The sequence below is a fragment of the Leptonotus elevatus genome, chromosome 1, assembly GCF_054856555.1.
Source record: "Leptonotus elevatus isolate MCC_2025b chromosome 1, RoL_Lele_1.0, whole genome shotgun sequence".
In the NCBI taxonomy this organism is placed as follows: Eukaryota; Metazoa; Chordata; class Actinopteri; order Syngnathiformes; family Syngnathidae; genus Leptonotus; species Leptonotus elevatus.
Window position 1 is genome coordinate 29,048,730 of NC_141239.1, and position 26,051 is coordinate 29,074,780.

At 44.3% G+C, this 26,051-nt stretch overlaps 3 protein-coding genes across 3 annotated transcripts; 1 reads left to right on the forward strand and 2 right to left on the reverse strand.

Annotated features, from left to right (window-relative positions):
- The first annotated feature begins 1,622 nt into the window (after positions 1 to 1,622).
- LOC147181546 (keratin, type I cytoskeletal 50 kDa-like) lies at positions 1,623 to 3,861 on the forward strand. The gene is made up of 8 exons (XM_086089899.1): positions 1,623 to 2,043; positions 2,146 to 2,228; positions 2,342 to 2,498; positions 2,679 to 2,840; positions 2,947 to 3,072; positions 3,329 to 3,403; positions 3,469 to 3,617; positions 3,689 to 3,861. The coding sequence occupies exons 1-8, from the start codon at positions 1,693 to 1,695 to the stop codon at positions 3,810 to 3,812; spliced, it is 1,227 nt and encodes a 408-aa protein (XP_085946025.1). The 5' UTR covers positions 1,623 to 1,692; the 3' UTR covers positions 3,813 to 3,861.
- A 2,270-nt stretch (positions 3,862 to 6,131) lies between these two features.
- LOC147181547 (uncharacterized) lies at positions 6,132 to 13,297 on the reverse strand. Its single transcript, XM_086089864.1, has 3 exons — positions 13,138 to 13,297; positions 10,711 to 11,307; positions 6,132 to 9,271 (listed from the first exon to the last, which is right to left on the reverse strand). The coding sequence occupies exons 2-3, from the start codon at positions 11,140 to 11,142 to the stop codon at positions 8,237 to 8,239; spliced, it is 1,467 nt and encodes a 488-aa protein (XP_085945990.1). The 5' UTR covers positions 11,143 to 11,307; positions 13,138 to 13,297; the 3' UTR covers positions 6,132 to 8,236.
- A 1,195-nt stretch (positions 13,298 to 14,492) lies between these two features.
- On the reverse strand, positions 14,493 to 24,746 carry LOC147181548 (uncharacterized). Its single transcript, XM_086089876.1, has 4 exons — positions 24,011 to 24,746; positions 21,444 to 21,968; positions 19,053 to 19,276; positions 14,493 to 18,898 (listed from the first exon to the last, which is right to left on the reverse strand). The coding sequence occupies exons 1-4, from the start codon at positions 24,363 to 24,365 to the stop codon at positions 18,701 to 18,703; spliced, it is 1,302 nt and encodes a 433-aa protein (XP_085946002.1). The 5' UTR covers positions 24,366 to 24,746; the 3' UTR covers positions 14,493 to 18,700.
- Between the last annotated feature and the right edge of the window lie 1,305 nt (positions 24,747 to 26,051).

Below are 26,051 nucleotides of genomic sequence, written 5' to 3' on the forward strand. Positions count from 1 at the left end.
AGAATTACGCTATAGCAAATGGATGGGATTTAATGGTGAGCTCAATGCCAGATGACTTTGGTCAAGAGGCACCATAGACCAGTCGCCTATCAATATCAGGGGTAAGATAGTCAAACAATGAGCAGGTCACCAATCAACATCAATGATGGACCAGTTGACTTTGTTAATGTTGAAAGAACCCGGTGTTCAAACTCGATAATCAGCGCTTAACATTTGTCTGTGAAGAGGCAAACGTGCGATGTACGGAGATGGTGGACCTAAAACGGACAAGCTTAAGACCCAAAATCAAAGAAGATTTTGGTGCAAACCTTGCGGGACACCTCACAGCAGCACGAAGGCTCATAAATCAGAAGATGAATCTCCTGTCAGGGAGTCTGCAAATCAACCAGTCAAGATACGACAGTAAATCATCCCCGGGCAAAAGATCCTTGACAAAGACAAATAAATCAAGTGTCAAAAGTAGAATATAGCTAATGGACACAAATAAAGATAATATACAGAAAAAGTATTGTGCGTATGCACAGTGTTTAGTCCAAAAAAAGACTTCTTTGAGCTTCTGTGTTATTTGTACCTGTGTAAATCTTGCCCCATTGTCTTCACAAAATGAAAAAAGCTGAAGAGGCAGAAGATAAAAAAAGACAAAGACTTGGTTGGCAACCTTGTGGCATGCCACATGCATGAATCAGAAGACGAATGTTTTGTCAGCAAGCTTGCAAATCAACCCGTCAAGAAATTGCCGTACATCCTTTCCAGCCAGAGGCAAACCAAAGAGAATCTGAAAGAGAAATTAAGTTGCAGAGGAAGAACGCAAGAATGACTTCAATAATATCTGCACTATGTAAATAAGCTTAAAGACGATTTTATATTCAAGAAGCATAGAACAAAACAATTTTGTACATTATACGCAAAGGCAGGTTGTTTCAAGAATATTTCTACCAGTGTAAGTCACGTCCCATTATATTGACAAAGCTACCGCGTTCTATCAGACGACCTTTTTCTTCTGTGATCGGATCAAGTTGATCTTGTCTGACTTGATCATCCTCCAGTTTTCTCAGGAACTAACCCCCAAAAACAAACATACTCAACAGTCCAATCAGACATTGGACAGAATGAATAGAAGAACATAAACAGAAAACTAGAAAAATTCCCGCGGAAATTTTGAATGGGCCTGCTAACTCTTGCAACTCTTTTCAATGAGCTGAACAGTTTAAAATTTCAACCGTTGAAATCGCTCAAGAAATGCGGAAGTTATAATCAACTAAAAGTATTACTGCCCCTTCACAGCAGGCCCATAATAAACCCTTTTCTAGGGTGGATAGTAATATGTGCCTGCTTGCTCCGCTTAGCAGGCCCATAATAAACTATTGTACAACAGAAGTGAAACAGAAAGAAGAAAGTTGGAAACAGTCCAAGAATCCAAAGAGCAGCTCAGCTTTTTTCATGCTGCCATAAAAAAAGCAAAAGGTGGCGTATGTCCAGTTGGACCTGCTGGTTTTCATACCTTAGCAAAGTGAAAGTGGGTATCAAAGGTGACTACACCCAGCCACACACACACTCCTGCCCCTCTCTGGCCATCGCCACACCCGCATACCAGATTGACAGATTGACATATACACGGTTGTCAAAGCGACTCTTTAAAAGGCGGCGGCGCGCGGCGTCTCGTCACTCTCCACCGAGCATCACAACATCACCATGAACTCCTTTATCTCACGCTCCTCTGCCAGGTCAGTCCGGACCGGCTCCTCCATGGGCAGCAGCCAAATCATGTCCATGAGGGCCGGCAGCGTCTACGGCGGCGCCGGAGGTTCCGACGTGCGCATCTCCGTCGCCGTGAGAGGGTCTGATGCACTGATGGGCAACGAGAAGTTCACCATGCAGAACCTGAACGACCGGCTGTCGACCTACCTGGACCAGGTCCGCTCCCTGGAGAAGGTCAACGCCGAGCTGGAGTTGAGGATCCGGCAGTTCCTGGACAGCCGAGTTGATCCGGCCAGCCGGGACTACACCGCCTACTTCGCCACCATCGCTGACCTCAACGCCAAGGTGACGGCAAAATACTCCAATTGCTTATTCTACTACCTACATTTTTAAAAGTACAGCCTCTGAAGTATGTAGAATCCGATGTTTACATCTTTGTTGTTGCAGATCCAGAACACCACCAAGATGAATGGCGCGGTCCACCTGAGCATCGACAACGCCAGGCTGGCAGCAGAAGACTTCAAAATCAAGTGAGTCCACTTCCTGACCAGATCCGCCGCCGTCCTTGTCACCTGTCGTTCAGCCGTCTCTCTGCCGTCATGGTTGCCTGTTGCCATCATTGTCATCTGGTCCGCTGCCGCAGGTTCGAGAACGAGCTAATCATGCATCAATCGGTGGATGGCGACATCGCAGGTCTGCGTCGTGTTATGGATGATCTCACGCTGACCAGATCCGACCTGGAGATGCTGATTGAGGGGCTGAAGGAGGAGCTGATCTTCCTCAAGAAAAACCACCAGGAGGTCACCTGCATGCCCACGTCTTCTTCTGCATTTTCTTCACCTGCCTTTACTTGCCTTCTCCTCTTGTACATCTTCCTCTTCTGCATCTTCTCACTTTTGTTTTCTTCACCTGTTTCTACGTCATGCTTATTTACTGATATCGCTTTTTCACTCTAAGCGTGTGTGTATGTGTGTGTATAGGAGCTGTTGGCGTTGCGCGCTCAGATGAGCGGTCAGGTGCAAGTGGAGGTGGACGCGCCCCCTGGTCAGGACTTGTCAGCCATGATGGCCGAAATTCGAGAACAATACGAGAAAATCACGGCCAAGAACCACCGAGACCTGGAGGTTTGGTTCAACGCTAAGGTGCAGAGCGTTACTTCCAGTGTGTGTGTGTGTGTGTGTGTGTGTGTGTGCGTGCACCTACATCATGGTTTTGTATGTGTGTGTGTGTGTGTGTGTGTGTGTACAGATGGAGGGTCTCAACAAAGAAGTGCTGACGCACACGGTTAGCTTGCAGTCGTCCAGGTCAAAGATCACTGAAGTCAAACGCACGCTGCAGATGCTCCAGATAGATCAGCAGTCCATGTTGGGCATGGTAAACCGCTACACAACTACTACATAACTACTACACGAATACACAACACAAACAAGACAACGCTCACTCACACCCAGCGGTTTCTTTTGTAGCTAACAGTTCAAGATCAAAACATGAACGACGGAGTGATGAACAAAAATACGATTACATAGGTCAAAGCGCTTTGATCTATCCTGAAACTACTTCCCCTAAGTGTCACTTGCGGCGGTGACATTGGCTTCTTTCTTCTGAGCATTTGCGCTGTTCGTTTGTACAGAAAACCTCGCTGGAGGGATCGCTGACCGAGACGCAGAACCACTACTCCATGATGCTATCGGATTACCAGGCGCAGGTGAGCAACAATTAAGCAGCAGGCCAGAAGCAGAATCGCATGTAACGCATCCTCCCGTCCTGCAGGTGTCCTCGATGGAAGATCAGTTGATTCAGCTGCGAGCTGATTTGGAACGCCAACGTCAGGAATACCAAATGCTGCTGGACGTCAAGACACGTCTGGAGATGGAGATCGCAGAGTACCGCCGCCTGCTGGAGGGAGAGACCGTCAGCACGTGAGTCACGTCGGCCGGCGGCGACGTCGCCCGTCTGCCGCGCTCACGTCTGTCCTCTGATTGGTCCGCAGTGTTTCTGCCAACTCGTCATCCACGTCCTCGAGCAAGCGTGTGGTGACGATGGTACAGGAGGTGGTAGACGCCAGAGTGATCAGCTCGTCCTCCATGACCTCGTCCGCCTACATGTCTCGCTGATATCAACATGGCGATGCAGAAACTCAATAATAAAGAGCCTAAATGAAAATGTTGTTGTGTATGTCTCTACTTTGAAGTAGCAAAGCAATCCACATACTTCACAGTTGGAAGGAGGTTTTGATGGTAGCGTGCTGTGTCTGTTTTTGTTTATCATTAGTTTGTTTATTTGATGTTACTTAATACAGCAACCCTAGTGAGGATAAACAAAGCAGAAAAAATATGGATGCAATGATAGTCATCGATGAGAAAAAACTGGTCATGCTAATGATTCATAAAGTAATTCGACAGTAGACAAACATCAATACGCAGCACTTGAAGTCTCTGCAATTGTTCATATTTTCATAAAACCACTTCTATGACATTTGAGGAGCTCACAATCAGGGTTGGTGGGGTTACTTTTAAAATGTAATCCGTTACAGTTACAAGTTACCTGCTAAAAAATGTAGTTAGTAACGTAATCCAAGTACCATAATATTAAAGTAATGTAACTGGATTACTTTTGGATTACTCCAATATTGAGTATGCTCATGAAGATAAAATAAAAATAAATATCACCACAATATATATTCTATACAATGTGCCCCTGCTATATGCGGGTGATAGGGACCCGGGCAGCCTACAAATAACAAAAATCCTAGTGTAATTAAAAAGCATGTAGGCGATTGATTGATTGTTCAAAATGAATTTTTATCCCAGTCACAAGTTTAGCAGTGTATATGTTGTGCATGATGTTTAAATAGTGAATTGGTGGGAGGAAGATTTGTTTGGAAGGTGTAACTCACATCATGGTTGTAGGCTAGCAAGCTAGCTAGCAAGAAGCTACAGTGCGTAGCATGCCGCTGGATTCTCAGCTCAAATTTACGCTCCGAGTAAGTTCCAGTGAATACCGTCCTCCTACCGTCCGTGAAGCTTTTTCAAAATGCCCGCGTGTGGAGGACACGACTCGTCAGTTCGTTCGTTCCCACCTCCCCGACATGTAGCAACGGTCCCAGTCGCGCATGCACGCGCTCTCTCTCGCCCTCTCTCTCATCGTAGAAATTGTAATCCCTCTAAATAATCCCCATTTTAATAAATATACCTGTAATCTGATTATATGTTTTTTCCTGTAACTATAATGGAATACAGTTTAAAAAAAAAATTGTAATCTGATAACGTAACGGCGGTACATGCATTCCGTTACTCCCCAAGCCTGCTCACAATGTACAGTGACTGTTGAGCTAAATTTAGAACAGGCACAATTCTGGTGACCCCCTGTGTTAGCATGAGCCATAAATTCTGGTTAATTATTTAGCGGACATGCTAAGATTGTTTCCTTTTTCGAGTATTCTACGCTTTCATCATTACTGGGTGGCCTCTACAGAAGAGTAGCAACAACGCTCAACTTTTGTCATTTCTAGACATAAAGGCTTTGAGAGATACTTCTCTATGGACAAATCTGGACTTGTAGGCATTTCTGATATTTCCGCAATGCAACGTTTCCTACATGAGGAAATCAAATGGCCTATTTGAATTGATATAAACCAGGCAGATTGTTATAGTACTCAAATGACATTTCGAAAATCAAAATCATCCTCATAAATCAAATTACAACAATCCAAAGTCCAATGCTTTCAATGAGTGGAGACATTCCTTTCACCGAGTAATGCTGCTTTTCGAGGATAGTCGGAAGTCGGACATTTCCGAGTTCAAACCAGGAAATGTGTAGGGAACGCCCCCTTGACATTCCACTTACTAAGAGGGGGGTGGGGTGGGTTGAAGTACCCGTGTAATCATCAAAATTCAACAAAAATAAACATCTCAAAACGTTTTGAGTGGGGGAAAATGTAATTAAATAAAATTCTGATTTTTTTCTTTTTCATCAGTAAGAAAAAAGAAAAATATATCTTTAACTAACCAATAGAAGAAACAATTCAATCAATAAATGAAATTTAACATCAAAATCATACATTCTTAATCAAACTCAGGTGGTGCTGGTGGTACCTGCAGAGATTGGCCGTCGCCTGAATCAGTTTAGCTCTTGAACAAGTCTTTACATGCAGGCTCCTATTTTGTGAAATTAAATGTTTACAGTGTCCAATTAAAACATGTAATTATTTGCGCCATATTAGCTTAAGTATACTGTTTGTTCAGCAACTGTTGTGATGAATCACATTTGATGAGCAACTCATGCAAAGGTTCACAAACCTTTTCACGCAATCGTGCACGCAGCTCAAGGGCGCCCCCTGCTTGTCAAATGTGTATTTGCAAGGATGGAAGATCAGCGCAAAATGAAGAGGGCGGGGCCAGAAACAGATGCGGATGCAGCTGTTGAGAAGTACAACTGAAGACGGGACTTCGTTGGCAAGAGTTGAAGTAACACATTACTCCTGATAAGGAGTAACTCAAGGTAACCGTTTAGATGACTGGTGCAAATACAAAAACAACTTTTTAAATTTGATTGGCAGTACAAGAAATGGGTTTGTTTTAATAAAAGGCATGTAATCATAAAAGACTGGTACAAAACGTGTGTGTGTGTCATATGAAGATAAAAACATCGAAGATGAAGACAAAGAGATGATTAACCTGTAATCATTTGTCAGGCTAAATAGAAAAGAAAAAAAATACAAAGTTCATTCATTACTTTTTGACAAAGGAGAACGCTCCAATCTGCCAGTAGGGGTTGCCGTCTCACCCTCTCTCACACGCGCGCGCGCACACACACACACACGCACACACACAAGGAATGTGACGTAAAAAGTCAAAGCCAAGTTAGAAAAGGTTGGAATGATGTCATCATAACGATGTCATCAGTGTAAACAAGCCTCTTTCGATTGGAAACGGAAACTTCCAACCGACAATCTTTCCAGACAAAAGTCCACTGCATGTACAAGTTGATATATAAGAAGTGTGTGTATACATATATATATATAGATGTGTATAAATATAAAGTAAAAAAAAAAAAAAAAAAAGTACAGCACAGACAAACATGTAACAAAGTGTGACCGCAAGCTAATGTTTGCCAGCACCGAGCTCGTCACATGATTGGTCAGTTGCTTGGTAACATCTGTGGAAAGCCATTTGAGCGTTATTGCCATTATCAGGGATATCCATGCACTAATACACCCTTTGTCCTCACTAGTAAGACTATTTAGCGCACTAGGAGAATGACTGTCTTACTAGTAACAGTTTTTCCACTACTGACGCCACTTTTGTTCCGGTCCACTAGTACAAACTTAAGCTCTTATAAAGTATTTGGAGGTGCAACAATTAATCGTTGATCAGATTGTCCACTATTTTAATTGATTGTTTAGACCTTGTTTACATTGTCCACATCATTGGAATTTCATTTGAGAAATATTGACTGATTTCTGTGGCCTCCCACAAAAGCATCAGAATGAAATGAAAGGCATTTGGTTCGATTCTATTCAGTCCCAATCACCCACATGGCAAAGAATGTACTAGTTCATGCACCTAGTGCTGGATATCCAGGATAAGCACACAAATTGAACTATAGGCACAACGTGATCACAAGTGAACGAATGCACGAGCAGATGCAAATTCGGGTCAGTCGACACATTAAGATGCGATACAAGTTGGGTTAATACATGAACATTTCTCTTCTTTGCCGATTCGCTGGAGTAGAAAATTTCCAACTGAATCCACAGAATTACACAACAGTTAATCGGCGTCAAGAATATACTGTGCCAGTCAAGATGATAATGGGGGAGAAATTGTCACTGTGTTTGGGCACTTGGAATGTTTTGATAACTCCTGCTCCCCCAGTACCTCGCTGGTAAAAAACAAACAAACACTATATTGTGTTGTTTTTAAAGTACCATTTAGGGGAAGAAAAAAAAAAAAGGGGGATGCACAGTGTTATTTATAATTACTTTGCCTTTTTGGAAAACAGACAGTGTTTAAAAGTGTTTTAAATGTTCAAAATAAAAATTATTCAATTTTATTTTAGCAAAAGCAATCCTAATCAGTATTTTTATTTATGTATTTATTTATTTTATCAGAGTTGTTGCCATGGCACCATTTCAGTAATGGTACCTACCAAAGTAATTTATGTTGTTGTAGCAAAGTCAGAATTTCGGTACAACGTAAGAAAAGAGCAGGCCTGGAAAACGGTGAGCGAGGAAGTCGGTCTATCTGGTAAGTGCAATTTATGACCAACGGTCACAATCTATCGAGGGAAGCCCCTCCCTCTTCTCCGGTTACGTGTGGCAGCAACAAAGTGAATTCACGCTCGCCACAGAGCTCACGCGGGGCGTACGTTTATAGCGTATCTGTAAGGAAAAATAACGCTCAAATGGCTTTCCTCAGACACGTCCATCACACATACGCTCACAAAAAAAAAGCCGTAGAAGCAACAATCAGAAAGGCGCCAAAAGGTAACAAAGAGGTGGCTACGTGTAAAAAAATAAAATAAAATAGGAGGGCAGTCAGTCCGTTGGTCCGCCAATCTGGTCTCCGTCGGCGTCGGCACGCTCCCGCTTGTGGATCTGCTGGTGTGCCCTGAGGTGTCCCGACTGGCTGAAGGTTTTGCCGCAGCGCGGGCAGGCATGCGGCCGCTCGCCCGTGTGCACGTGCTGGTGCGCCTTGAGGTGTCCGAGGCGGCCGAAGCTCTTGCCGCACTGCGCGCAGCCGAAGGGCCGCTCGCCCGAGTGGATCTTCTCGTGGGTCTTGAGCACGGCGCTGTTACTGAAAGTCTTGCTGCAGTGAGAGCAGGCGAAAGGTTTGACCTGTCCAGGGACGGCGCTGGGGTCGTGCACCAGGAGGTGGTTGCGGTACGCCGACTCCTTGCTGAAGCTCTTGCCGCAGTGCTGGCAGCAGAAGGGCCGCTCGCCCGTGTGGCTCAGCCGGTGCGCCTTGAGCTCCTTGGCCTGGCCGAAGGTCTTGGCGCAGGTGTGGCAGGCGAAGGGCCGCTCGCCCGTGTGCAGACGCTGGTGGGCGCGCAGGTCGTCGGCCTTGGTGAACCCTTTGGGGCAGTGGGCGCACACGTAGGGCTTCTGGCCCGTGTGGATGAGCTGGTGGCGTTTGAGATTGCCGGCCTGGCCGAAGCTCTTGCCGCACTGCGTGCACGAGTACGGGCGCTCGCCCGTGTGGATGCGCTGGTGCGTCTTCAGGTTGCCCAGCGTGCTGAAGTTTTTGCCGCACTGCGTGCACGAGAAGGGTTTCTCGCCCTGCATGTTGCGCTGCTTCCTCACCGTGGGGCCTTTGGCCGCCGCCTTGCCTTCGTTGGCCGCCGCCTGATAGGGGAAGTCGGCTTCGGGCTTGGCCATCCCGTCCAGCAGCAGCAGCGAGTCGGGTCGCAGCTTGTTAAGCTCGCTGCGCAGCTCGGCCATGTGGATGGACTCCAGAGCGTTGTGCGGTGGCTGCAGCGCCATCGCCGGGTCCGAGTCGCACGGCTCCGCCGCGTAGTAACACTGCAGGTCCACGTGGTGGTCTGACTTGATGTAGTCCAGGGTGTCGCTCACCTGCCGCAAAAATGCCCACGTTCATCAAACAAGCAGCAGAACGACGCACTCCACAACATGTCAGGCACACGAAAGCCGACTTGATTTTTCAAGTTAACTCTCGTTAATGTTCTCTACGGACGGCACGGAAGACTGACATTTTAGCCTTCAACTACACGCATGGCATTCACATGATTAACTACAGCGCCTCTATGGTCACATTTAAATATTACGCGAGTGAGCGAAGTCAAACGGCCCACGCCATTCTTTAATCCTGGCCACTCTGCGTTTACATTATAGTCTTGTAATATTTGTTTTCAGGCATTTAGCAATTTTGTAATTTCCTAAAATGTGTTCACTAAAATATATTCGCAATTTCCGAACCAATGATTTCCTTTAATAATTGATGTATTTAAAATAGCTAAAATACACCATTTTACATTGTTATATTAATTTTAACGACAATATTAATTCAAATGTAATCAATAAATAGTAGTTGGGTGTTGTACTGCTTGTCACATTGTAAATCCACTTGTTCACTCAAGTGGTAGTGTGTCTAAAGCTCGCTTGGAACTCAAATTTAGCCTTGCAACACAAAGGAAAAAAATGACCATAAAATGTCTCCAAAAAAAAAACTAGTAAATTGGGACGTTTCTAAGTCATGGTACCACTTTAAAGAGAGAGACTGGAGGAGTCACAGAAGTGGATGTCCTTCGAAATGATTTGAACTCAACACAAAACAAAATAAAATAATTACAATAAAAAAATTAATTTAAAAAAATCTAATCAAAAACGTCTCATAACTCAAAAAATGTATTTAAGTAGGGCACTTGCCGTTCAGATACTTGCAGCGGTGATATAAAAAAATAATATTGAAGCATTAAAGCAACACTAAGGACATTTCAGTTTTTGTTGATTATGGCGGCACTATATGGATAAAAGCAGTATTGTTATATCTGAAGGAAGACCACATTTCCTATGAGGACAAGCGCATTGCGTCGTTTTATAGCTCGTGCCAGGCCAATGTTGATCCTTGACTGTCCTTTTATCTGGGTAGCTTGCCTTTTCCGTTTTCGTTTTCCTCAGACAAAACTTTTCAGTTGTTTTGCAGCTTCTGCTGGGAGAACAGTAATCGTGCATCAACATTCAAATTGACTTACGTCTTTGTAACAAACAGGGAAAGGGAGAAGTGATGTATGCTATGAAGCAGTCAGCACATTTGTTTTTTGTGTGTGGCAGTGTTACTACCATCCTCCTCAAAGTTGCTTAGTGCTAGTAACAATGATACAGACCCCTTCAGGCCATGACAAAGGTACCATTCGACTAGTTTTAAGTTTGGTTGAAAAGTTCTTTAGTGCTACTTTAAACAGTTGGAAGTGCGTTCCAAAATGCAACCTGACAACCTGACATTCCACGGCAAACTTTTGGAGTAGAGTGCTGCGAGATGTGCAGATTGGTACCTGAGAGATGTAGTCAAACACATAGCTGGTCTCGTAGTGCGACTTGTAGTCCATGTCGTCGGTATGGCGGAAGGGGTCCAGGTGGTGGTCCAGGTCGGCACGGTGATGCTCCGCCTTGATGTAGTCCAGCCCACTGATCTCCATCTTGATCTGCTCGCGACCCAGCTCGGCGGTGGACAGCGGCTGGATCTCGGACAGATCCACCGTGCGGATGGGCTCCAGGTCATCCAGGTCCTCGGGCTCGCTCTTGACGCACGGAAGCATGACCAGCGGCTCGGCCACCTCAGCCGCCAGCGAGCTAAGCGTGGGCGTGGGCCCGTCCGAGGAGAGGAGGGCCAGCGAGGGCGGGCCGTCCGGCTCCAAAGGGGCCGGAGGGGAGCCGCCCTCCGAGGCCAGGCTCAGACTCAGACACTCGGCCTCCAAGTCTGTCATGGTTAGGGGCGGAGCTCCGTCGACACGCCCCGCCCCCAAGATCTCCGCTCCAGACGCCACTTGCGAAGGGGGGAGCCGAGATGACGGCCGTTGAGAAGAGCCCAGTCGATGGCGAATGGGATGAACTGAGGCCGATGTCAGCACCCGCGCCGTACCTGTAGCGGCCTGCACAGACAACACAGACGCTTAGCAGCTAATTCTAATTCTTTAGATTGCAATTCAATTCCATTTTCAAGGGTGTGAATTGATTCGATGCAATATTATTTTAAATGCTTTGATGACGACTCAGTAAGAAGAAATACACGTGTAGCGGTTGAGTTTTTAAAGATTTTTAAACCCATGTGAACTGGACTGTACAGTAGCACCCAAGCACTTTTTACGATGTCTCACATCTATATGTGATGATAGCCGAGTGGTTAGCATGGCATATTCTCCTGTTAAATTACTCATCTTCCTTTCGTGATAACGACATTTGTCACAAATGTAGCCTACTCTCTGCCACAGAGGCTGCAATCATTAGTGACATTGAGGAGCGACTCTGCACTGTGCGTAGCTGCGCTAGCTAACTAGCCGCACCTAGAATCAAGAAAGACGAAAGCCTACCGCCAAGCATTCCCACTGAGTAGGATCAAGAAAATGTTAACCGTGGCTGCGCCGTTTGTGCTGGCAGCAGCTCTGTCTTCAGGCATAAATGAAACAATTTTTACACAGAGGCAGATGCGATGAAAGCATCAACAAGCATGGATGCGAGTCCAAATTCATGTCTACCAAATATAATGCGCAAAAATGTGTTGTCCTTTTTTACTTATGGATTTTGTACTGCTCATTCAGGTCAGCTATGTGATGGCCCCACAATGCGCTATATTGGACCTTGATATGGCTCATGTTATATATTGATTATCATGCTCGCTATATAAATTAAGTACCAATTACATCAACTAGAATTTTGACATGTTTAGCATGGAGACACACAAGGCTATTTTTACAAACTGATAATCACGTTTACAAGCATGGCTCACGACATGAGATTTTGCACATGGATTAATCGTGGCTAATGCAGTATATTGAATAGCTGCTCACATTGTACATTGATGGCATGTCTGTTAGCTTGGCATATGTTATCAGCATGGGAATTTACTTGTTCAGGTGAACTGAAAGCACTATTACAGTTAATGCTTGTCGCATAATTAGGTGGTTTGGGTATTTTTTGTTTATGTTGTTATTGTTATACAAGCCACTGACTGCACACTTTTCTGATAATTAACACATTATGTGTTAGTAACAGCAAACCCATTCAATAAACAACTTTACACCTCCATCCCCGTCTCTCAATGTGGGGGTGAAATGGAAAAACTTGTGCCAAGTTTGTGTTCTGACTCTAAAGAAGAGTCAAGTGCTTCTTGGGCTTCGTCGCGGGTTGTCGTCGCGTCGCCGCCACGCGAATCCGCCGAGCGAGTGCAGGAATGCGGCCTACATGGAGCAGCAGAACATGGTGTCTCCGCTCCAACTAACTCGTACCGTGTCACACTTTTGGACACTTTTATGACACGCTTGGAGACGTTTAACTCGAGCAGAGAAAATGGAGGGAGAGAAGACGCAGAAAGTTGCTTTTAGCGAAAATAAAGAGAGCGGAAAGTGGCAAGGCTAGCAACTCAGCTAGCCAGTGGCCATCTTGTTTGTCGGCGGATGCTAAGCTACGATAAGCTAAGGTTAGCATGGTGGAGAAAGTGAGCAAGAGCGGGAAGAAGAGCGCCGAGGAAGGGCCCCCCACCCCCACGCCAGCGCCCCCGCTTCTCTTCTTGTCGCGTAGCATTAACCACGCCGAGTGGGCGCAGCGGGGGGCAGCTGACAGCTGCGGCCAAAGCGCGTCAGATGACGGCGGCGGTGAAATGGATGCGAGAGGAGGGAAGGAGGAGGAGGAGGCCTGATTGCCGGCGCCCGGCCGGCTTGGCGGGCCTAGTGGTGGACGGCCTGTTCGCTTCGGCGGCTGGTTACCTGCGGGAGTTCCGCGTCATGGCTGCTTCGGCTTCGCTGCCCGCGACTTGTGGCCAACAGCGGCGGACCCGCCACGTCCACCTCGGCCTCTCCTCCCCTCCAACAGTGGAGAATTCCTCCCGCCTCCTCCTCTCACCTCCGCCTCCTTTCTCCTCCTTTCCGCCTGGCCTCCGTCCAGCGAGGCGGGTAACCATGGTAACCACCATTTTCAACACCGGATAAATGTGCTCATAAGGTAACTTGGCAATGGGAGGGAGAGAGGGGGGAGTTTTTATATATATATATTATTTTTTTTGTTAGCATTTTTTTAATTGTATTTTTTTGTTTTGTTTGTATTGTATTTTTTATATTGCTTGATTGTATTGTTTTTCCATATTGTTTAATTTACATTTTTAATAAATGTCAATTTTTTTATATTTGTACTTTTTAAATACAAATGTATTATTATTTTTAATGTATCATTATTATTAATTATTAGTGAACCTATCGATAATGTTCACAAACGTGAACGAGCGGTGTTTCCCATCAGGGTTTTATGCTGCCAATTCGGATCATGTTTGTGGTCAGTCAATACAGAGTCCAATCACATGGATTTTTTAATTTTAGATCTACCCTCTAAAGGTCATTTTAAACTATTATCATTCCCATTATTTTTGCCGAAAACGCCTTTTAAAAAAAGTGCACCCAAAGTAAATTTGAAGCTGTTGTCAAACTTTTTGAGTACCATCAAAGACATAGGTGTCCGGTCCTGGAGGGCTGCAGTCCTGCAAGTTTTGGATGTTTCCGTTCTCCAACACAGCTGATATATGATCAGCTCATCAGCAAGCTCTGCATAAGCCTGATAATGATCCTGCTGATTGGAATCAGCTTGTGTTGGAAGAGGGAAACCTCCAAAACTTGCAGGACTGCGGCCCTGGTGGACCGGAGTTTGACACCTATGATCTAAGAAAATACTCTCCAGCCTTTGATAGTATGCTTATGCCCCCCCATGGGGACTAATCTCCTTTCTCCTTACACACACTCTGACAATGAGAGCGCCACTGCCAACTACTGAAGTGGATGTGCAATTGCACTTTATTCCCTCCCCCACAATTTGAGGACTGAAGGTTGTTTTTAATTAGTGAATTGTTTTAATAGAATGTTTTTTTGTATTAAATTTAAAATGTAGTCATTCTGTGTATGTACCAGTAATACAGTATTTTAGCTATGTGAAGTACTTTATAAGTCCTAAGTGCCACATAAATGATCACTACTTGCAAACTGCTGTCTGAGTGCCCCTCCAAGGCAATCGTTGCTCACATTCAAAACAAATAGCTGTTAGCTTCCTAAGTTTAGCTTCATAAGTATGCGAGAGCTGCTTGTTTATCAACATTTATTGATCGATGTCCTTGATCAACACTAAAACATTGAAAAGTTCACATCAATGACCACCATTCAAATACAAAAGTGTATCAAAAGTATTGCATCCAATGACAACATTTCAGCAACGTTACAAAACATACACACTATTGATCCCATTCGTGTGTGTGCGCTCGTGTACATGAAGAGTATAGCTTCTTCTTCCCTTTAGCATCAACACGACTGCTTCAAGTCAACAAAAGCTTGTGCATCAAAACATGGAGTCTGAAAATGTTCTTATTTCAAGAATGAAAGAGTTCCGATAAACAGTCCACTTTTTTAAAATAAGGAAACAATTATTGGGGGGGGGGGGGACCAATCATGTAAAAACGTCTATTAAGATCCAGTCCCAATGGTTTTTCCAGACCACGCCCACTGTCAAGATGTACAATTTGACAACTTCTTCTTTTCGGCTTTTCCCTTTAAGGGTCGCCACAGCGAATCAGTTGCCTCCATCTAACCCCATCCTCTGCTCTCACACCAACTACGTCATATAAAAATCCATAATGGAGCTATCAACTGTATGAATACAGCAAGAATGGTGAGGAATTAGAACAAGGAGACCACACATGACAGACATCCAGTTGGACAGGAGAGCATGATGACTTTTTGGAGCTTTTCACCATTGCATCACAACATAGAAAAAAATATCTCAAGTGTTCTCATAGTAAACAAAGCCTTTCATCTCATTTGACCAAGGCAGTGCCATTGCAAAAAAAGACAAATAGAAGCTCCAATTAAGATTTTAGCTTTCGTCTTTTGAATGTGTGAAGTGTCAGGCCAAAGAAAGGTGTCACGGACATAATTTACATTATAACAGGAAATTGATGTGATGGAATTTCTGACGTTGTTGACATGATGAATGAGGGACTGGCTAATTAAATTTGTATTTCGCTGAATAATGGCAATGTTCTCTTTTGATGCTAGAATGGATGGTGCGCTGCGGAGCTACGAGCAGGCTAGCCAGTTTAGATTAACTCCCCATCGACAATCCAAGCAAACATTTTTGACATACTGTACACACACCCATCCCCACGGGCGGGCCATAGGGGGCCATGCCCTCCCCACTTTAGGCACGGATCTATAAAAATGCTTTTTAATAAAAATTTTACTTTGCAACAGCCTATCATGCCGCACAGTAGGTTCGAGGCCTGTCTTTGTGTGCATGTGTTGGCGATGTATATCTCATTTTTACGCTTGCTTTTGAATACAATGCTAAGGCCAGCAAACCAAAAACCCTGTTTCATGATCGCCATGAGACGTCAGCTTGATGACAGCCAATGACAAACATCCGAGGGTGAGAGCAACAAGGGCAGAGACGCGAAGGGAATTTAGGTGGAAGTTAAGGGTTGAGCAAAGCACAATTCGACAGATGTAGTGGCAAAAAAATAAATCATCAGCCATTATTTGGAGGTATTTTAAAAAAAAATAATAATAGACTGAACCAAAGCAAGGTATTGCGCTTGTTGTGCTCACTTAGCGAAAATACATACTCTCGCCATCTTTTTGTACAGCTGTTTACGACATCCAGGTAGCATCTTAAACCACAGGTTCTGATGGATTCATGTTTTTTTTTAAAGAACTAGTAAAAAAAAAAAAAAAAAACTTTTAGGATATAGTCTATCGAGGCCCCGTTTACATGGAAACGCGTTTCAGTGCAACCGCAAAAGGTGTTATTGTTCAGATGACCGATTTACTTTCCTAAAAAAACAGAAAAAAAACATAGATCAACTAACAACATATTCTTCTCTTCTGGTACTGTACCAGAAGCCTTTAAAATTGTTATTAAGGGCTATAGCTTCTATACAAAATTTGTTTAGCGTTTTTGTGTTATCAATTAAACTTCACTTATTTTTGGTGACTTCCAGTGGCAGCGTTATAGCACCCTCATCAGGCCTGGCATTTAAACTGCAGCGTTTCAGCATCTTCATGGCATCACTTGAATGAGTTAATTTTGTGTGTGTATATATATATATATATATATATATATATATATATATATATATATATATATATACACTCATTCACTCCCAGCCATTTTCCCTGAAGCAACCCCCAGGCTGTTTTACTGTATTTTGACTGATTTTGCAAGGCCCACAGAATATTGTGTTCTATTGCTATAAAAACATGGAACCTACCAAAAGAAATTAGATTCGGTTCATCAGGGGGAAAAAGTACATCCGTTTCCATTTTGCAGCAATTAGCATTAGAATATAGCTAAGTTTCATCATTATTCACAAATCTGTTTAAAACACTGGGGAAAATAGCCTTTTGCAACATGGCCCTGGTTGATTTCTTATACTCTGCTGCCACCTGCTGGCTGTTTTTGTAATAACTACCATTGCTTCATGCATTCTCTTCAGTTCAGAGGCTGCATCAAAGCCTTCTGTATGCTCTAGCCTAGCATAAAAAACATTTTAAGAAAATGTATAAAGAAGTCTTTGGTCATATTTAAAATATAACATTTTTGGGAGTAAATTAGTAAAGTGCGTAGAATTAAGTCCCATCTAGTGGTGAACTAATGCAACAACCTAAGTTGGAAGCACATGCATTTGAAGCACGCACACTACAATGCCTTAGAGAGACCACACTTCACAAGCCTACCACCAATTGCTACCAATTATTATTTGGAGTGAACCTGGCAAGTGAGCAGAAGCAAGCGGGAGTGACGAGCAAGAGTAGCTTGCAAGAATTAGCTGGAGCGGCTAACAAGCGTGGCTAGCGGAAGAAGCTAGCGAGAGCAAAGCAGAGGGAGAAAGCGGCGGGAGCCCGAATCACGGGACTCAGCGATGAACACCTGCAGGCCGCAGCTGTGGAAGGTAAGCAGCGCTTGATCCATTGGGTCTGACACTATCAGAAATATGGCGCCTAAACATGTAGGCCTCATTAAGGTACACATGTAATTTAATTAGCGATTACTTGACCTACAATTATATTTGAAAAAATTATGTTGATGGGATAGAACATATTTTTTTGCATATTGCTGAAATTACTAGTGGGTTTTAAAATGAATTAATTATTAGCTCACCACTAGATGGCACTAAATCCTACACACGGTCTCAGTGTTTATGGGAAGCAATTTCAAAACCAACAAGATCGCCGAGGTTTCCATGTGGACGGGGGCCACAGTTGAGATCAATCACTTTTCTTTTAGTGGGAAGTTTCCCCACCCTCCTTGCCCATTGTTTTGAAACACTATGAAAAGGTCTCTTGAGGTTCTGAAAACGCAAAGAGAAATCAAAATAAAAGCAAGGAAATTCACATTGATGACCGGCCATCACACATTTGTTCTCGTCAATGCTTCACATGCTCGAGGAACACCCGCCGTCGCCTCGAAACGCGACTCCATGCAAACAAACGAGTGGTGACCGGTCGGATGAGGTAACAAAAGGTATGTGTGTCGAAAGCAGTCAAAGACTACGATCAAATGAGGTATGTGGATGTGAGAGGTGGAACGTCAGGACACAGGAAATGTTCACAAGTGAAACATGAGGAAAAACATGACAACAATCCTGAGAGACGAGCCAATGCCCGGAATGTCCCAAATACGGCGGTCAGTGAGCTGAGCTCCTCTGCGACCTTTCGATAAGATCATCTTCATTAAAATGTCGTCCGTCTTCATGTTGTTCAAAACTGGTGGGGGTCACATGACCGAGAAGGGTCATTTCCCGTGCATTAGCAGGAAACAGAAAATGGTCCGGTGTCACTTGTGGTCCCGCCTTGTTGCCATCAACTTTTGACATGTATGACGGTGAACCTCCACTAGACTTTTGTTTTAAAGCAATACTTTAGAAAAAAAATCCCTACAATTTTAAAGGGAGTCAGGAATGAGTGAATGCAGTCAAATGCCTCGAGATACAAGTGTAACTACTCCTTGCCCACAATGTAACTCAAAACACTCATATTTCCCTAAAGTGTCGTTTAATAACTTTCGGTGTGTTTTAATGAGTTTAAACGTGCTTTGTGTTGGGTAAAACGCTGAAAAGTACAAACAAGTGGGGCCTGTCTAGTGTTCACCTATCGCGGGTGGTTGTGGAACGTATCGCGCGTAGTCTTCCTTTTGGCACGTTTCACATTTATCACAAAGAACTGCCGCAAGTGTGTGCGTGTGTGGACATCTGTACCAATGAGCGCTGATGGGTTCCCGGGGCGCAGCGGGAAGGGCTCACGACTGGTGTTTGGCCTGCAGGTGGCTGCGGAGGCGGCCGGCCGAGGAGAAGCTCTTGCCGCAGCGCGAACACTGGGACGGCGAGACGCCGATGGCGGCCTCGGCGTGAGTCTGGCGATGAGCTTTGAGCAGCAACACGCGACTGAACCTGCGGCCGCAGTCCTCGCACTCGGACCAAACCTTACGCCGCTTCTTCTGCGCACATACAGGAAGTGCAAACTATGTTTACATCATCTTTCATCGTGTAATTGCCAATTGAAAATGGAAAGAACAAACGATCGAAGGAAGCCGCTCAAAAATGTCACCATTGCTTTATCTTAAAGCTCGTCTAACTGGTCATAGCAAGTACCTTCCTCCCTTTCTTCCCCTCCTCTTCATCATCATCGTCATCTTCCTCATCCTGGTCGTCGTCATCCTCTTCCTCGTCCTGCTGCTGTTTGGCGTCCTGGCCAGCGGGCGTCACCGTGGTGGCCTGCGGCTTCTTGTGGGCGCCGCCCGCGTGGTCGTCCGGGAGCTGTGACGCCGTCAGTAGGCGCTGCAACATAGAGGCTGACGAGCTGACGCCCCAATTTCCTGTTCGAGGGAAGCAACACGGGTGAGTCCACAGACAAAATGCCGTCCTCATTGGACATGGTCAAGTAAGATGAGAAAATGTATTGCGTTTGACACTGCAGGGCGTGATGCCCAATTTGGATTTTTGGTTAAAACCATCTTTTTATGTACCGTTCACATTACATAAACAAATGCGACATCTAATGTGAACGCAACACACCTGTGATGCGACTCGCATGCGCAAAGAGCACACGTCGAGTGACGTACACCCACAACCACGTCACTTTGCAGTGTTCACGGAAGTAACCCAATTCGCAACGTTTTACTGCCAGCCAAGTCGCCATTGAGAAGTTGACCGAAGATGACGTTGCGTCATCGCCGTTCGTGATGAACCGTCTGCAAGGCTGAATTTCTACTATCGCCACACATGTCAACTTCATGTTTCAAGTGTGATTAAATTAAAGACAAATAAAAATGTAACAGTTCCTCAAAACAGCTTTGTATATATTCACAGACGTGTCAGTAGTCTCCCTTCCAAGCATTCTCTCCCGCCCGCGCAGAGCGCATATCAGGCTTTTGATGACGTATGAATCGGATGCGTGCGGATGAGCGTTCGCAGTGCAGACGCATCGCATGCATATCTGATTTATATCCACATACGAAAGAGGCCCAGGTCGGGTCTGAAAAAAAAGAAGGAATTGTACCGTTCACACTGCATGAAAAAATCAGATACTTGTGAAAAAAAATTGGAATTGAGCTGCAGTGTGAACGCAGCCATAGTTGCTATTTTCTAATAAATAAATTGAACTCTCGCTATACAGACAGAGGTTTGTTCATCTTTTCTCTTTTCATCCCCCACTGTTCTGCATATTTTGACGTGATTATTTTTTAACGAGATATTACAGTGTACAGGCATGTCCTAATTAAAAGGGACACATTTTTAGCATAGTAGCATATTGTGCCGTAAAAGCAAAGCAAAAAGAAAAGTTTTTAACAAAGCACCAGTTAATAAGAATTGTTCTCAGATCGCAAAGAGATTATGTACACGATCCTAAATTTGAGTAATTGTATTCATTTTTACAATGCAAAGTTTGTGTTTAAATTCTCAAATGGATTTGATCCTTCACCTTTCTGGACGTACTGTAGATCAAGAGACGACACAGCTGTGGCGGATCAACAAGAACAGCTTCAGCATTAGAAACGACATCATTCCTTTCATTTTGCAAAACATTAGCTCGGACAAAAAAAAAAAAAAAGACCAGTGAAATCCTGCTTATTTCAGCAAAAGAGCGGCTCTTGTGTTGGGCTAACACGAAGGGCCGTACATTTTTTTTGTGTTTTGTCAAGGTTGCAGTTTTAATAGTAAGTAAGTAAGATTTATTTCTATAGTGCTTTTCCCAGACAGAAGTCACAAAGCGCTTCACAAAAAGAGGACAGCCTAGTACAAAACAATATAAAAAACAATGCCATAAAACAAAAACATACTGTATATATAGACAAACGTGTCAAATATATGCATATACAGCATAAATATAAGAGCAGTGAGGGAACCAAACCCCCAACAGAATAAAATACAATAAAATGCTACAAAAATCTATTAGTTCTAGAAAGACTGATTAAAAAAAGAAAGTTTTTAAAGTTTTTAAAAAAAGTCTCTACACAATCCAAGGGAACACAGAGGGAAAGGGAGTTCATTCCAGAGACGTGGTCGCAAACAGGTCTTGCCGCCAAGAGACATGTTCAAAATTTCTTGGCAGCAAAAAATTGAAACTTCCCAACATACGCACACCCTCGCAGCACTCAGTGTTACTTTCATAATCAAGTAATCTCTTAACAATTAATCGATGATCAAAGAATCTGTCAATTAATTTGCTAATCTATTAGTTGTCGATCAATAGAATAATTGTTGCACCTCAACGCCGGTGTTGTAATTTTTTTGTTACATTGTCACGGTTTTACGTGCTTGTGTGATGAGGGTCAGCATCCTCCTTTGTAGGCTCCAAAGAGTGAGGTCAGGCAGGGCAAATTGGCATCCGTTACACTATTACTGTATCAATAAATGGCTAAATAAAGATAAATAACTGAAATTTCCCCTTTCAGTTGTTCTCCATAGGAGTGAAGTCAGTATGAAAGGGTTAAAAATATTCTGGTGCGTGATCCTTCCTCAAACATCAGCTGTCTCACTCACCTGAAGGACTCAGCAGAGGCGCAGGTGGAGGTGGAGGCGCGGCGTCCTGGTCGGGGGAGAGGACATCCATGTCCTCCAGAGGTGTCCAACGGGGATCCTGCAAGGGTGACGACTCCACGGTCAGGGCCATAACGGGAGGCGGTACCGGAGTGGGGCCTTCGCTTGAGCCACCTCCTCCCGCCGAACCTTTCAGCTTCCAGATGTCTCCGCACCACTCGTGCCCCAACGCCACCGTGTCTGCCTTGTCCTCTGTTCCGTGCACTCTGCCGCCACCGCCCGCCTTCTCGGCCTCGGCCGGCTTGGAGTCTTCAGGGGCGTCCTCGGAGCCGCCGAGTGAGCCCGTGTCGTCTTGGGCACTCCAGCGCGCGCCGGCCTGCCGGCGGTTCAGCCGGGCCTGCAGCGTCTGCCGCTCGCACTCCTTCTGCGTGATCTCCAGCAGGAGGTCATCGAAGGACGCTTCCACCATCTTTTTCAGCTGACACAGGGAAGAATGCAGGACGCGCTCCATCACGCACTTCAGCTGCTCTGAGGGGCCGCAACGCAAAAAACACTGGTCAGGGTTTTTTCGTCAGAAAAAAATGCTAAGCAAATGGGGAGGCCAAGGGGGTGGTAGCGGGATGAACGACATGCGCCATATTTATAAACACGGGCAGATGATGATCGACAACCGAATTCTATTAGTAAAAAAAGGGGGAGACATTGTTACTGTTCTTTGCAGATGCAAATATGATTGTGACTGGTTTATCCCAAGCGTGTATCCACCCAAGATTAACTATTCGAGTGGAGGTCCTGCTCCTTTTAGGATCCAGCTGGTATGCTCATTTTCATGCATCACTACTTACTGAGGCACTACAAGACTTCCACATGAGATACATCGGCGGTCCCTTGATTTCAATTAGCTCGTGGAACCCCCTCAATTCTCGATCCTCACAAATCAACGTGTCTTTAAGACAACAGAGATGCTCCTTAATTTGCAACAATTTAGGGAAGAAATTCAGGCGGCCAAACAAAATGCATCCTTCGATCATATGATCTCAAAACGGTGGACCCCAGCGAAGTTTTACTTCTCCATGTTTAAGGTCATGTTGTACATTTGATTCTTAGCAGGAATTTAAGTTGCTAAACGTAAACAAAACAATATGACAACCAAATGTGTTTTTCTAAACTCGTTCGTAGCCAGTGCACCAGCAGATGGGCTTTCAATGACAAAGTTGCCAAATAAACAAAAAATAGTTTTGACGGTTGAACTGGAATGAATGGCTAGTAAGAAGTCACCAAAACAAGTCCACTTATGACCTTTGACATGTGTTGACATAACAATGGCACGAGCCCCGTCCCCTGCCACGTTCATGCCACACACCCTCACCCACTGAGCACGTGATCTTTCGCATCTTTTGGATATTTTTGTAGTCATGAGATGCGTATTTAGCTAATTTTTGAGTGTACAATAGCACCCCCAAAATTTAGAGTAGATACAGATATATTTCACTATGTTATTTTTAAGAAGCTAGAAACTTATAGCTATAATATATATGAACCACACAGTTTAAAAGTAATATTTAAACAACAAAAATACAATACACCCCCCCCATTTGATTGAAAATGGTTTCATCCAACTCGACCTCTCCCATCTCTGCTTTTGCTTACAAGCAAGCGATGCAGAGTCATCCTCCTCAGTCCATTCACGGGGTATGTCTGTCGAGAGTAGTGAAATGAAGTGTTCCTTACTTACACCAGGATATGTGAAAAGTTTTTTACCTTCTACCACTCAACACCAACACATTATTTTCATTACTAGTCTGCTTATTTGCTCCTCAATCATGTTGCTACTTCTTAATGAGGGAAACTTAACGTGTGTGTGTGTGTGGTGTGCACGTGCTTGCGCCTGCACAGATAAAAGTAGCCTCATGGAGTAAGTCATGGACATAAGATTGTTTTTCAACAAACATAAGCTCCATTTTGAAGTATTTGTAAAAAGGCAGAGACAAACTAGTGCTTAAGTCAATTGGTTTTGTTAATATGTTTTGTATATGTCTGCACTTCACCCATACACAGACTTGTACATGCATTATTAATATTATTCTGTAGATTCCAGCGCATTTCTTTTTTGATGTATATGTTATGCATATTTTTCTATAACATTAATACAGACAAGCAATATACAGTAAACAAAAAATCTGTATTAAGTTAATGTCTGTAAATATGTTATGGTTTCATTTAAAAGAAAATTTCAAAAACAAGTCCAAGGTCCATTTTTGTTCATTCTCACTGTAAACTGTGGGGAGCTGGTTTACACCAAAAACAAGCATACTGTCAATGCGTATGTTGAGGAGCTGTTGTATCAAAAAGAGTACCCTTCCCAAGAAATTAGGGTTGGGATATGTTTATAGCACCCCTAAACCTCTTACCCTAGGATCGCCTTTGGTCATTATTATTATTTTCCATAGCAATCATCCGACAATCATTCCCACCCTAACCCACCCCCCGTGACGTGTGCATGTTAGATTGCGTAACGGGCTAGCTGGCGTGTTGTGCTGTGTTGTTGTAAAGGCCGCCTGCTCGCCTACCCACGACTCTGCCCCTCTGCTCCAAGCGGCGGGTGTCGGTGGGTCCGCGGTTGGCTACGCGTGGATCGGCCGGCTGCTCGGGTTTTGTCCTGCCCCCGTCCGGGCCGTTGTCACCGGCCGCCGCCTCCTGGTGTTCCTCAGTGCCCCCCTCGCCATGCCCGCGGCGGCTCTCCCACGCCTGCAGGCGCAGCCGAAGCCGACGGTTCTCCTGCTCCTGGACGGCGGCCTCGAGGAGCAGTGCGTTGAGGCTGGAGCCCACCGTCGAGCTGATCTCGTGAACGGCCAACTGGACCACCTGCTCCAGGACGGACTCGAGCTGGCCCTGGAAGAACGGAATGTACACGGCTCCGTTCATGTTAGAGGCTCATGCTGAGGGCGGCGGAGGAAGCCGCCGCCGCCGCAGCCGCCTGGCCGAGGTGAGGGTGGGTCGCGTGCGGACGGGGCCGGCTTGCTTGCTGGCTGCGGCCGCCTGGAAGCTGTCGTTGATCGGCGTCCTCTGCCGCGGCGCTCCCGCCTCTCCAGCGTTCCCTCCAGAGCTACCGTAATGATTTGAGTGGAGGCGCGCCGCCTTTCCCGCCCACATGTGTGGACGCCATTTTAATGTCGGATGGCGGTTAGGTCCTCACAAAGCACAAAGCACAAAGCGCGCCCTCCTGGCACCCGAGCAGCTCGGATCATCAAGTTGAGTTCGTGCACAACGAACGCTAAGCTAAATTCCAGTTCGGCTTATGCTGCATCCTCCCTCACCCAACCCCCCCCCACTCCCCAAATGCGCAATACACAACCGCCCCCAATGCTCGTTTTCTACGTCCTTTACGGTACTTTTGATCAATCGACGTCATGACGCCACACGTCCATTTTTTTTCCTTCACAGAGCTTTATTGACACAAGACTTACATTTCTTTTGTTTGCTTTTGTAAAACTTTACCTGGAAGTGTGACTCGTTAATTTTATGGCTGCCCCATTGGTGTTACATTCTGGATGGAACTTTTGCAAAACAAAATATAAGATTACATTTTATGGAAAAAAATAAACAATTACAACTCTCTTTGTGGCATAAGATGTCCTAACCTTTATATTCTGTTGGAAAAGTTTCACATTCATAAATCTAAATTTCTCAAATCAACCACATTACTGAAATAATTTTTAATTGAAGTCGATAGTTACTTCAGATCTCTTAAAACATAAATCATAAATTTAGTTTGGTATTTTATATTTGTTCAGAAATGTTTAACAAATAAGTCTCATGTGTTTCTTTCTATAATGGGAACTATTTTTTTTTAATATGTTGTTTTCGTTTGTCTGCTTCGTTTTGTCATTTAAATGTCATTCATTGTCAATTATACTTTTTCCACTTTGTTGTGAATTATATAACTAATGACGTGTAAGCTATGGAAACAGGAATGAATTAAATTTGTAAATATTTGTAAATTAAAAAAGCTTTATTGACAAGATCATTGTTTGAAGCTTGACAGCATTTTGGATTTTCCCTTGACTTTTTATTTAAATGACAGTACAACACCACATACATAACAACATATCAGATGGTTTTATGTATTATTTAGCACAGTGAAGTGATCCTCAAAAATTATACTCACATGCAGACATATACGAAAGCGTTATTGCTGCCACACCAGAAAAAAAACCCCATCTGTCTCATGTTGGGCTATAACACAATGTCCTGTTTTAATGTGATAACTTTCCAAATTTAGTGCGAAGCCGAAGCAAAGCATAACGTGATAACTTTTAAATAAAGTTTGACTTTGTCATTTGGCAAAGCAAAACGAAACCTTTCCTTCCAGACTTCAGGTCAGGTGACTGCTTGAAGCTACTACTGCTTGTAGGTAGGCTATGTGTGTCTTATTTTCAAATCTGAAATTTTCTGAAACATTTAAGGTAACAAACTAATGCGAGGGTTTCAAATTAGGGTTTAAAACTAGGGCTAGGGTTTCATATTAAGGTAAAAAATTAGGGCTAGGGTTCAAATTAGGGTTTTAAACTAGGGCTAGCGTTGTAAGTTAGGGTTTAAAACTAGGGCCAG